This window comes from Miniopterus natalensis, chromosome 1 (assembly GCF_054644295.1).
Source record: "Miniopterus natalensis isolate mMinNat1 chromosome 1, mMinNat1.hap1, whole genome shotgun sequence".
NCBI lineage: Eukaryota > Metazoa > Chordata > Mammalia > Chiroptera > Miniopteridae > Miniopterus > Miniopterus natalensis.
Window position 1 is genome coordinate 136,767,362 of NC_142081.1, and position 14,093 is coordinate 136,781,454.

A 14,093-nucleotide genomic window follows, 5' to 3' on the forward strand; every position below is an offset into this window, starting at 1 on the left:
TATTATTTATTAATTATTGTTTACTAATTTTCTTATGAACCACTGTAAACCTACTTTTGTCCCACCCTATAATAGCACCCAGAGGCAGGAGGCCAGGTGGGAACATTTGTTTTTTGGTGATTCTGCCACTATTTATAGACTAAACTTGAGTAAGTCATCTTAGCCCTCTTTGCTTTTAATTTCTTGTCTTTTGAATGGCAGTAGTAAGTAGTACACTAATTCACAGGTTGTTGTAAGGGTATTTAAAATTTTAAGGAAACTGAGTAACAGTCTCCTCAAATTTCCATCTCCATCAACGCACTTCCCTGCATTAGACACCCACCTCCCTTCTTGCCTCACTTCTGTCCGATATTAGCCCACTGACCTGCGCTCCTGGTGCCCTCTGTCCAGCCTTCCTAGGCCCTTGTTCAGTCCATTACCCCTCTTGTTTACGTTTTCATTCCCTTCAATCTACTAGCTTCTTTCTGGTAACTGATGAATATCTTCAGGTCTCTCCCCATCCCCTTGCTCTGCCCACCTAGCTTCTTTTTGTCTCTTTCCTTCCATTTTTAGCCAAGTTTTTTGGAAGTCACTTATTATCTGGTACTTCCATTTTCATGGCTATCAACCCCTAGGTGGGCCCTTTTGACCTCAGCTAAACCCAGCTCTCCCTGCCACCGAAATTGCTCTGATAAGATTTTCCAGTATTTAGTAAGCAGGGAAATGTAACAGACCACCCCAAGTAATTAGAGACTAAAGCTAAGGAGGCCCAAGTTTGGAAGCTTTAATCACATCCAGTCACACTCCCCAGGCGGGTCCTTGCAGATGAGTGATGGATTTGGTGGATTAGAATGAATGTCTCCCTCTCCTGGCAGCAAATGCAAATGACTTGTCCTGGTGGCAATGAGTCTCCACCCAGCATTACTGACCAGGGTCATTAAGATTCATTTTACTCTCTAGCCCACTGTCCCAAATTAAAGCCAAAAATGCAGTAAGGGAGTTTTTTATATAGCTGTTGGGTTTTTTATTTGTGTTAAAACAACAACAACCGTGACACAATATTTATCATCTTAACCAGTGTATAGTTCAGTAGTGTTAAGTGAAGTACATTCACATTGTTGGGCAACCAAATTCCAGGAGCTTTCTACCTTGTAAAACTAAAACTCTATACCTATTAAACAACAACTTCTCATTTCTCCCTCCCACTAGTCCCTGACAAAGAGCATTCTACTTTCTGTTTCTATGAACTTGACTAGTCTAGATATCTCAAATAAGTGGAATCATACAATATTTATCTTTTGAGACTGGCTTATTGCACTTAGCATAATATCCTTTGGGTTCATCCATGCTGTAGTACTATGTGTCAGAATTAGCTACAATTTTTCAACAAATACCCTATACCAGACATAATACTTTTTAATTTTTGGTTATGGAAGACCCAAGATTGAATTTAAAATTAAGAATAAATTCTTTCAATCTTTACATTAAAAATTCAGTGTGGTGTTAACCAGAGGGAAGGTGTGGGTAGTTGGAGGTGGGCAAAGGGGAGGAATGGCGATGGGAAGAGACTTTGCTTGTGGCGATGGACACACGGCACAGTGTGCAGATGATGTTTTGTTGAGTTGTACACTTGAAACCTGTATGGTTTTGCCACCCAATGTCACCCCATTAAATTCAATTTTAAAAAAAAAATCTTAAGCCATGAATTACATACCTGTAGATGGCACTGTAGTGATGGGAATAGTTATTTAGACATTTTAATTTCCAATTTTTTGAAAATAGCTTTTAATAGGAAGTTGCATTAGTCACAGATTAGAGTAACAATGCAAATTATTTTTTAAAATATCTGCTATGATTTTTGGTTTAGAATGCTGTGTCTTTATAGTTTGGTTCAAAATTTTCAAATCCCTTAGTACCTTCATATATCAAAGCTATAATTTAACATTCATTTGAGAGATTTTTTAAAAAATAATATATTTCTCTGCCACTAGACCCCATGACTTCACAGGAACAATATTTGTTTAACTCTCCACTGTTTATCTGCTTCTTATAATGATTCAATAAAAATCTATTAAGTGCACGGATGAATAATCTATAATTGTACACCAGCTTATCATTTATTGTGAAGCCTCTCTTTATTTTTTTAAAAAACTTAGAAGTATGTAAAATTTTCAGTTGTATGTATCTTGATCTATTTAATAGAAGTCCAGAAATTCATTACCTCTAAAACCAAAGAGAATGGGCAAAATAAATATCCTTTACAGATTATTAGTTTGTTAGTTTCTTCCTAAAAAAAGAAACCATGCATTTTCATCTTCCCAGCCAACCAGTTTGTAAATCTCCAAAGCATCTTTATCATCTCATAGTGATTTTTTTACTACTCTACTCCTCCGTTTTACTGTTAAATGGCAATATTCTAGCTTAGGCCTTCATTAGCTGTTGGCAGGGCAACCTTTTAGTTTCTTGACTGATTTTCTTCCTCCAAATTTTCAATCCAACCCTTATACTGTTACCTAAGTGGTTACCCTGAAATACCAATCTTATATATATTTCCTGCTCAAGAACATGCAATGGCCCTGGCCAATGTGGTTCAGTTGGTTGGGCACTGTCCTGTGCACAGAAAGGTTGCCAGTTCCATTCCCAGCGGGCTCAATCCCTGGTAGGGGGCATGCAGAAGGCAGCCAGTCAATGTTTTTCTCTCTCCCTCTCCCTTCCTCTCTCTTAAGGAAAAAAAAAAAAAAAAAAAGAACACGCAATGGCTCCCTAGTACATTCAGAATTAAGTTAATCAACATATCTTGGCAATACTGACATACAAATATCAATTTTTGCAGCCTTATTTCAAATGATAAAGTTTTATCACCATGTATTTGCCGCATGGCCTGCTTCAAGTGCTGTCTTTGCAGATTCCCTGAGTCAAAATGAATCTCATAGCCATTTGTACTTCTCCTTTAACAGTTACCATAACTATAGTGTTTTAAAGGTATTTAAGAAAATACATGCTAACCCATGTAAAATCTGAAACCATAATAGGGGGGGAATGATATTAATCTTTGCACATGTTATCAATAGATATTCATTAACTCCGGAAGTAATATTATCACTTGTAAAAATGACATTTTTCTAAAATATAAGAATTGATAACAGCTGAGCAAGTAAGAGGTTTTAAATTTTTTAATATTTCCATTCTGATTTTTCAAGATCTTAGTAAAGAGAAATGATTACACATCACTATTTTTTATCCAATTTTCCAATGTTCAGATAATCCTTGGAGCTCATAAATTCCCTGAGAAGTCTGTCAGTCTGTCTATTCCTGTCTCATCATATGTTTAAGAATGTGTGCACTCACATGTGTGTGTAAACATATTTTGTATTTAACACTCATCAACTCTCAGTCAAGATGAAGAAATCACCCATCCCAAAGCCTCACCTACATCGTTCTGGGCAAGTCTTTGGCGTTCTGAACCATCCAGGTTGGCCATTTCAATCACAGACTGCTTGGCATCGCACCAGTACAACTTGTCAGTTAGGAAATCAATCGTTATTCCACTGGGCCAGACCAGCTCGGAGCTGGCGATAAGCAGCCGGCCAGCTCCTTGAAGGGAAGAACTTTCAATTCGTGGGTTAATCCCCATATCGGTCCAGAATAATCTCCTTTAATCAAGAAAGCATACAACAAGTAAAATGTGCACAAAATATTCTCTCATTCCTTCATTACTGGGAACATCAATGTAAATCACTTTAGGATAAACTAAGGAATGTAGATGAAGGAAGTATAGCACTATGTTGAATGAATAAATTTTCAAAAGCAAAAACTTATCTTTTCTATGTAGGGCATGTTGGACAGGAAATGCTGAATTAAGGCTCAGGTCATTAGGTAAAAAAAGGAATTATTAGTTTAAAAAATTGCAGAATATTACTAATTGAAAGTGTGTTCAAGTGCATGTTCTTAAATTAGTATTTTACGCTACAAAAGGCAATGAAATCTTGCCAGCTTGCCCTTCTGCTATGCATATGTAAACTCGCCGTATATGTAAAATTACAGCGTGAAGACAGGAGCATATTTATCAATGATCTAGTTTTATACAGTGTACTCAGTTAACCCGGTTAATTTGAAGTTCTGTGTATCACATTCTATAACTGTGCTGAGGGACATTTCTTTAGGTCAGTATCTTTTCTCCGGCCTGTTTAGAGATGATTACAGTCTCACTCTTTTAATCATGTGACTGGCTCCAAATCAATGATCTGTTCCTACCAATATTCTATTCCCCATAGATCATCATAAATAAAAGCTCCTTTTTATCCTTTTTTTGTTGTTGTTGGTTTTGGTTTTTTAAGGTTTTTTTTTTTTTAATTTATTTTTATTGTTGAAAGTATTACAGATCTCCTCCTTCCCCCCCACCATTGGTACCCTCCACCCCACATCTGCCCTGCCTCCCCTACGTCACACTATTGTGTGTGTCCATGGGTTATGTATATGTGCCTATAAGTTCTTTGATTAATATCTCCCCACCCACCTTCTGCCCCCTGCCCTCACCTTCCCCCTGAGATCCTCAGTCTGTTCCATGCTTCTATGTCTCTGGATCTATTTTGTTACTCAGCCTATTTTGTGTATTAGATTCCACATATGAGTGAGATCATGTAAAACTGAATCAGGAAGAATCAGAAAACCTGAATAGGCCAATAACAACCAATGAAATCAAAGCAGTAATAAAAAAACCTCCCAGCAAACAAAAGCCCTGGTCTGGATGGTCTCACAGGTATCCTTGTTTTTAAAATCCAGGAAGGAATTGGTGATTCTCTCTGAACCTAAAAGAACATTTGTCACTAATTCATAATTATCAACATAGAATCTTCTAACCTTTCATGATTTCTATTTCCTCTTGTCTAAACCTAGAAATGACCTATCATTTGAACTCATCTTATGATTTTTCTAAATAAAGTTAATAAGTCATTCATTCTAAATATCATCCTCTGCTCAAGAAAGCAATAATGTAACTTTTTAAAGGAGGCAGTTTAATGGGCTTATGTCTAACTGATTAATGAATTATAGCCCATTTCTTTTCAGAAAGAAATTGAATTTGATTACAATTTGATTAAAATTAAAGGGTATCTAAACAATAAAATGTTTATATATAAATAGAGAATGAAAAGAGATTTTAAAATGAGGCTATCATAGTACCCACGTCATTTCTGAAGACTGGACAAACCTAGTGGATTTTCTTGGTTTCCGATCCCACTAACCCCCTGAGGCTTGAAGGCAGATTCTGGACATTAGCATTTCAAACATGACTCTGCAGAAAGGCACCTGAATTTCACAAGTACCTACTTGGCCATTGGATGAACAGCAATTCCTCGTGGCTGAGAGATGTCCTCCTTAATGATTATTTCACGATGTTTTCCACTTAAGTCACTGACTTCAATAACAGATTTCCTAAAAAAGTATGTCACATAAAGGGGCTTGTTACATTAACTTTACTTTTTAAACAAAAATACTCCTTTTCCTGTTGCTTACTGAATGCACAGACAAGCATTCTAAACTACCCCCATTGGCCCTGGCGGAGTTTCTCAGTGGTTAGAGCGTAGGCCAGAGGACTGAAGGGTCCGGAGTTCAAGTCCGGCCAAGGGCACGTACCTCGGTTGCAGGCTCCATCCCCGGCCCTGGTCAGGACTCATGTGGGAGGCAACCAATCGATGTGTCTCTTTCACATCGACATTTCCCTCTCTTTCTCCCTCCCTCCCATCCTATCTGAAAGCAGTGGGGAAAAAAATACCCTTGGGTGACGATTACAATATTATAATAATAAATAAAATAAACTACCCCCATTGTGTGTGTGCATGCACACACACACACACAAATCAGGACCAAGTGCCCATGAATTCAAATTTTTTACAAATAGTCTTTTCATTAGCATGACAATATTTACCCCAAGCAATTAAAATACACAGTGAAAGGGTAAGGTAGCAGGGAATTGTGTCAGTGGCCTGGCAGAGACAAAGCCAGGAGTGTAAATCCCACCACCCCTTTCTCTTCATAACCGCTCATCGCCTCTGGAACCAGTGGAAGCCACCGGTGAGGGGGGGTCAGCCTTGTGGTCACAGATCCTGGGAAGGAGGGAGAGGAGACCTCACAGGGCCCAGAGACAGCCAGCACCAAGACAGTAAGGGAGATTTATGCTTTCATTTTCTTCCACATGATACTTAGACAAACAAGAGTACTGAACTATTATTATTTGCTAAAGTTTACATTTAAAAAAATAGCCCTCTGAAAGAAGAGAAAATTTTTGTTTCCCAATGTTTCCGTTTATTTGTCAAACACACCTTTGCTACCAAACAAATGCTGTATTTACTGAGCAAGCACCTACTGTATATGTCAGGAATTGGCCTAGGCATTGGAGACACGATCGCCTGTCTCTGTCCTTATGGACCTTATAGCTCCGCAGGGGAGCCAGGACAGGGAGGGAGAGGGAAGGTGAGAGGACAGGGAAAGAGCCCCCTAGGCAGAGACATCCGCGAGTGCCCCGTCCGGGAGGCCTAAAGAGTGCGCAACAGTCATAACGCTGTGGCTCTAGCACAATGCTGTGGAGAGGACGCGGCGGGCAAGCGATGACGGGGGCTGAGTTACGGCAGGGGCCGTAGGGTGGAGGAAACTAGATGGAATCAAATGCTAAAATCGATTCTGAAAAGCCCCACGCCATCACTGGCCTGTGAGGTAACCTGGGCTTCTGAGCAGCTTCTGGAGTGGACAGGACCACAGGCAGAGGGGGGAGGGGAGCACCCCTTCCCACCATGGGCCGCCTGTCCTCCCTGTCTCCCTACTGAAACTAGGGAGTGTAACTATCCTTAACACCTTCAACAAGCATCTGGCAAGGGCCTACCGCCTTGTTCTTGTGTGCTGCCTGCTGGCCCCGTTTCCCTTGATGCAAATTAGAAAGTATAATGATCTTGAATTCATTCAGCAAACATCTGGGAAGGGTTTACCCCCTTGTTCTTGTAGGCAGTGTCTCCATGAGACAGGCCTGCCCAGAAACCCAAGGCAGGACCATTCTCTCCTCCTGATTCCACAAAACGCTCAGGAGATCTTCTGCAGGTGGTTTGTTGGAGTGCCCTTTCAAGCCGCTGGGTGGAAAAGGGGCTTTATAAATCCCTCCTCACAGGCTATATGCAGGAGGGAGGTAAAGGTCAAATTGGCTCAGGGCCTGTGCTGGGTCAAATATGCTTTACAAACTTCCAACTCAGGGCAATGGATAATTTTAAACCATATATACTCCAGTGCCACTTTCAAAACATAATTCTATTCCCAGATGAAGTGGTCGTCAGAAGGGTACTGCTGGGTGGAAGGTATTTTTGAACTCAATGTGTTCAAGTCACTCAGCCACACTGCCACTGTGCCTGTTCCCTGACCGGGAGGGAAGGAATCCTAAAGACACTTGCTGGTGACTGTCAGTTCTGCTCTCACTGTTGCATCATCTCTACATTCGTACTGTTTTGAACAGGAGAGAGGTGATGAGATTGAGAGCAACATAAACTCTTGTTCTGGAGCTGTCTCGGGCAGGATTGCTGGAATTTACTCTCAAAGCTCCCTGAGGGGTTAACTTGATAATATGCTTCTCTTTGAATCCGCCGAAAGCAAATCTCCAACTCCAGTGTCAGTAATGAGAAAGCTGAGACGAGCGTGGACACTGGGCTCAGCTGAGTTCAAGCATAACCATTACTCTATGGAACATCTTTCTCTTTATATCCAGTACCCAACCGGTCCCATTGTCACTGGGTTCCTCTAGGACCCACACTCCTTCCAGGGCAAAAGTTGTTCAGCCAGAACCCTAGAAAAGTGATTTTTTTTTTTTAATTTTTTTTTTTTTACCTCATGGCAGTTTTTATCTCAAAAGAATGAGCAAAGAGATATATATTTTCACTCTCTTGGTTCTTTTTTACTGGACAATTGACTTTAGGAATCAGGATTCCTTAGTACTAAATAATAGCATCGCCGGTGAAATTATCAATTAGCTTCCTTCCTACTGTTAGATGTTAATTTGAATCTGTCTTTTCCTAAGCCAATATAAACTAGAAGCACCCACTCTGGTTCTTTATTGGTTAAGAGTTACCATGTAATCTAATACCACAAGCTTGGAATCTCAGTTATTTAAATCCAATTTCTAGCTAATATCAAGGTTTTCAAACTATAAACCTTTCATTTCCAGACAAATTAAAGGTTTTCTTTTCGCAGCTGCCTTTAGAGGAAAGAAGACTTACCAGGGGCTTGTTATTACTGAAGTCAGGGAACTAGGGAACCCCAGGCCTGTTTCTCCGGGATACGGTGCCTGCCTATATCCTGAAGGCATCGCCTCGGCAGCAGTCCCGGGGTGCTATTAATCAGACACTGTTCAAATTAGAGGTGCCAGGCAAGTGCGGGAAACACGAGGAGGCCTGGCATCCGCAGAGGGGTCGGCAGCGCTGACATCTGCTGTCCTGATCAGCGTTTACCCTTCTGAGAACAGTCGTGTACAAGCTCTGTCATTACGCACAGCTGACATTTTAAATGTCCTTTTAAGTAAGTTCAACAAAAAGGAGGCCATTATTATGACTTTTATCACCATTACAACTGACGTTGACTTTCATTTGTTATATGACTCTGGGTCAAGCACATTTTAATCAACTCTGATTGGGGGAGGCAGTGCATAGCTATGATTATTAGGAGCACACGCTTTGGGAGTGGTTGTCCTTGAGTTCAAATTCCACATCCACTGCTTGTGGGCTGTCTGACTTTGGTAAAGTTATTTTACCTCTTTGATTCTCAATTTTTTCATCTTTAAGTTGGGGATAAGAAAACTTATCTTTTGGGGATTCAGTGATATCATGGACATAAAGTTCTTAGTGCAGTGTCTGGAGCATTTCAATAAATAAATAAATGCCCGGAGAATAAGAGAATGAAGGTACATTTAAATGAACGAACGAATGAATGAAAATATTCTCATTCTGGATATAGATGTGGCATATTATTGATCACTGTACATCGCAGCATACGTCTGGCTCATTTTTAGAAATGCATTTGTTTCCCATGGGTTATCCAGACCACAAGAGATTCTCTGGGACGTGGAAAGCGGACCCCCAGGCATAGAAACCTGTTCCCTGGGACTCCTCCCTCTATGTTGGGACAGCTGATTTCACAGATATAAAACCCTAATTAATTCTCCTTTTTCTTCATTTAACATGATTGCACAGGTACCAGATGTTCAGGTTGGCCACCATTTCACATTATGGCTTTACGTGACTCTGAGCAAAAATTATTCTAGCACGAAGCATCTCTGGCACCATCCTGTGAGGTGCTCCACAGTCAGTTTCCTCTCTCCCCGAAGCAGGGAAGCAGGGAAGCGCACTCGCATGGCACTCACGAGGGATGCAGGCACTTCCTCCCTCACCCTCCTCCTACCCCACCATTCCTGGGGCCACACAGGCCCACAGGCCACACACACACACACACACACACACACACCCCAATGCAGCAGTCCTTCCTGCAGCCCCAAGAGCAGTGCGCCAGAGACAGAAACACCATAGCTCCTCTCTGGCTCTGCTGTTTTCCACCAAAGGGAAAGCAGACCATTTCTCTGATTTCACAAGGACTTTCCTCACAACTTCAGCATGAAGCTCTCTCCCTCCTTCATGTCACTTAGAGAGCCAGCATGTGGATTGCAGTCTAAGGTTTGCCACTTGAGTGCTGTGTAACCTTGAATAAAACACTCAGCCCTCTGAGCCTTAGTTTCCGGACCTGTAAAATGAAGGGGTTTGGCCCGTTGATCCCTGAAGCCCCTTACAGCACCCCCTCTAGGATTGTACACCCCTCATTTGGAAATTGTTTATGCATGGCCTTGTGACATTTCCTGTACTAAAATTTAGCCAAGCTGTGTATTAGTTTTGCCTGTGTGTATGTGCCTCATCTCCTGGCTAAACTGTGAGCTGACTGAAAAGATGAAACACTCCTCACGCTCCTCTGTCTCCCATGTTGACTGGGAGAGAGCCCCATCCACATTAGATGCTCAAAGAATGCTTGCTGACTGTATTCACACAGGTTTTGCATTTCCAGCCTGAAATGCAAAAGCACACGCTACTTTCTCAGTCCTCAAAATTCTCCTACAGGGGAGTGTGGACAGCATTGGGGGCATCTTTCCTCCAGTCCCAGCCAGGTCCCCAGGAGTATTTTCCCATGTTCAAAGTGGAAGCTGAAGCCAGCGGTATTACCTATCCCATCGCCCCTATCCCACATGGTTAAAAGGAAACATACCCCCTGTCTGTCCAGTAGAGTTTACGGTCAATCCAGTCTATGGCAAGGCCTTCTGGAACATCTACTGCTTCCTCGATAAGCGTTTCTCGCTGGGAACCATCCATATTGGCTCTCTCTATCCACTTCAGGGCTGTATGGGCAAAGTATATCTACGAAAGAGAACATAAGCATTTCTAACTGATCTGTTTTTAAAAATGAATATGGAATAGATACAAATGGGTTGAGTATGATATAGTAGAATTGTTAAGGACTTGGCTTTGGACATAGACACACCTGCAAATGAACTTCAACTAAGCTGCTTCCAGATACTTGCAAACTTAAGCAAGTTAGTCAATGTCGCAGAGTCTCAGTCTCCTCATTGGTAAAATGGGGATAATAATACCAAGTACATTAGTTATATAGATAAAACTCCTTAGCCCTGTGCCTGGCACATAGTTCTGTTGAGACTGGTAATTTATTAATCTTTGATCATTGGTCAGTAACAAAGCCATTGAACCCATTGGTCAATAAGAGAGTACTTGAACCCTAGGCTTCTGCAGCCTGAAAGGGAGCAATTTTCAGTTTAATGGGGACTACACACTGGGCTGCGTCTTCTACTGCGTGGTCCACAGCATTTCACTTCACTGCAAATCAGGAGACACAGGTTTCTCCCAGTTTTGCCACTTATTTGTTTGATTATCTTGGCCAAGTCACTGAACCTCAGTTTTCTCAACTGTAAAAATGCTGAAGTTAGACTAACCATTTTCAGAAGTTTTTTTCATCTCTTACCTTATGCAATTGCATTTTAATTAATCCATATTGGATATTGTTACCTTGCGGGCACTAAGCTCTTTTTCAGTCCAGTATGCACACTATCAAACAGGTACAAGTATTTCATGAGAATCTTAAAAACTGCTATGGGTCAGCTTACAATTTAACGATAGCATTTGTGGGATTTTAACTGTGAGTACACATATGTAGATAAATCTATAATCGATGAGAGTATTCACAAAATGGTAATTCATTAAGTAATGGATTATCTTTGCAGATAAAATAGAAAAGGTTCTATTCCATAATACAAAACAGGTACTTCTCCTAGTCAAAAACTCTCTGCTAGAACTCTGCTTCTCAAATTCGAATGGACTCACACATTACCTGGGGACCCTGTTTAACTGCAGACCCTGATTCAGTGGCCGGGGTGGAGCCTGAGAGTCTGCAGTTCTAACAAGCTGCAGGTGATGTCAGTGCCGCTGGTCCAAGGACCACCGTTTGAGAAGACAATGAGAACATTGACCAGGAAAATAAAAAACAGTCACATAGCTTAAAGTTCATTCTAGGTCTCCCTTTTTCACCTAGTTGTAAAAATACTGACTGTGTAGGAAACGGACTAGTTTGGTAATAAATGAATCTTGAATTGATTTTTTTTCTATTAAATTTTTCCCCATTAATGTAATTCTTCCATGGAGTCATATAGATTCAGCTCAGGAAAAAGAAAGAAGAATTGTTCACTGGTGTTTAATTGCTAAACTTCTTTTTGCAAAAGGAGTTACATTCGGCCACCAATCCATACTAATTAAACACAGAATCAACTTGCTTCACTCACCTTTTGGCCATTTACCAGACTGCTTCAAATCAGGAAAAAACAAAAATGCAAAGTTTAAAACTCTAGGAATTAATCTAGTCATTACTAAATAATTATAAAGGGAGATTAATAACTGTGTAAATGTATAAATATGGGTGATTAATCCCCAAAAGATACTGCAACATATTATCTCAAGCACATTCTAACTTAGCACAAATACAACTAACAAAGATAAAATGGTCAACTGATCGGGTTGATAATATAAAAACTCTAAGTTATATACAAAAACTTCATGTACAAGTTGATTATTATGTAAATAATTTCATGAGTTAGACTGCCATTCCCACATGAGCCATAAAATTTCCATTTCCTGATTTTCATGGTTAAGAGGTCATTGAGTTCCCTCCCTCAATGACATATTAAATGAAAATTACTAACCCATTTTTCCTAAGCCCCACCCCAACCTTCCACTTCTCCTACTACCAGCAAGTGATCAAAAACCTATTTATGGGCTTCTCCTATGTGTATGGATGGCACAGTGCTAGGCTCCCATCATCATGTCCAGAAACAAAACTAAACTTAAGATCCTGCTCGCTCATCTCCAAAAAAATGGCTGAATCACATCAAGAACCAGGGTTCTGATAACAGAAAACCCTTCGAATTTCTCAAATGATGTTTCAATGTCTGTATTTAAATTTTTCTGTGCCTAATGGCTCTGAGCTTCGCACAAGATTTTCAAGTAGCCCAGGTCATCTGTGAGGATCTTTCCCTACTCTGTCCTTAAAGCACAGCCACATCTGTTCAAGAGACAAAACATTACCTTATTTTCCACAGGGTCATGATCTAGGGCGAAAACCGCTCCCATCTGCTGGCTGAGCAGGCTTCTGTACTCTGTCCCATCAAAATGCATGTGGCGGATATCTTGAGAATTGGCAAACAGCAGAAACGGCTGTGGTCCTGATAACCAAATTCAAATATGGCCCCATTTAAAATACACCTCGAAAGCCAACAGGCACATCTGACTCTCCCCTTCCTGAATTTCTGCAGTACTTGTTTTCTCAACTTCCCACCAGTGTGCGTAGGGTAAGATAGGCAAGAAGAGTTCTCTTCCATGAGGTGACATATTGCCAGGATTTCATCACTGGAATCCTCCCTGTTTAGGGGCCTGCTTTTCAAGTGCAAATGACTTAGAGAAAGAGCCAGCATTCAATAACTAAATGGTACAAATTTTAGTGCTGTAATCTCCCTGATTCACACATAACTGAAACGTATTAATATTAGCAGATTGTATTAATTCAGGTCCAAAGAGATACCCTTCTCTGGCCCGAGCACTTATAAAACAGAAGCATGATTATCTGAGTTAATAACAAGATCCTTGTTAATTTTCAGAGCTCAGATTATGCTACATTAACTAAGGCTCTGGGAAGTTAAGACTGTCGGGCTCTGACTAAAGCAATCCCAGATTCCAAGTATGATGAACCTCAGGAGAGATGAAATCAATTTGGTATAAATCTGGGATTTCTAATGCTGTTGAAGAGCACAAGAGATGTAACATCAGTAGACAAAAAAAAAATAAAAAAATAATAGTTGAAGCATACAACTTCATATTAAATTTTGACATAAAAAAACAGAATTTGTCAAAGTATTATTATTACTATTACATTCACTGGAGAGTTGAAAATCAAACCAACACATATTTTTTTAATTCTTCATAACTACCAAGTGTTTAAATCTATTCTGGTGATGACTTTCATATGTACTGGAATACCACTTGATGCTATAGTAAATGTTTGGTGAATACTAATTAACTTCTAAATATTCCTAAAAAACATGATTATTATTTATATTATTTATATTATTTATAATGTAATTTGTTTTCCATTTCCAAAAATAAAAAAATCAGACTTTTTACCCAGAAGCCAAAAGCAATTTGATGCTGTCTTTCTAAATGAAATGCTGTTTTCACGTACTTTTGCAGAGACACACTTTCAAATACCCACAGCACTAACCTGAAGCTACACAGGTTTTTTTGTCCAGCTGAAGGTCGTACCCAGGAAGGCAGCCACACTCCCAGGATACTGGGCTGAGAGCAAGGCAGAGCTGGCTACATCCACCGTTATCAGGCGATGAGCAGCCTGCAAAAAACAATTTTCCATCAAAATATTGAGGTGAGCCAAGTATATGTCGATTTTTAAAACCATTTCCACAGTCATTCATACTGCTTCAATCAAGTTCATTTTCCAGAGATTAGAAACAAAATGTCACCATACTCCAC

General features: G+C 40.2%; 1 protein-coding gene across 1 annotated transcript in view; it reads right to left on the reverse strand.

Moving 5' to 3' along the window:
- EGF (epidermal growth factor) overlaps positions 1 to 14,093 on the reverse strand; it is a 77,749-nt gene that overhangs the window by 25,749 nt on the left and 37,907 nt on the right. The window contains exons 9-13 of the mRNA XM_016209461.2: positions 13,828 to 13,953; positions 12,639 to 12,775; positions 10,258 to 10,406; positions 5,308 to 5,412; positions 3,409 to 3,632 (exon numbers count right to left, since the gene is read on the reverse strand). Of these exons, the coding sequence (XP_016064947.2) occupies positions 3,409 to 3,632; positions 5,308 to 5,412; positions 10,258 to 10,406; positions 12,639 to 12,775; positions 13,828 to 13,953 (741 nt within the window). The remainder of the gene's footprint in view (positions 1 to 3,408; positions 3,633 to 5,307; positions 5,413 to 10,257; positions 10,407 to 12,638; positions 12,776 to 13,827; positions 13,954 to 14,093) is intronic.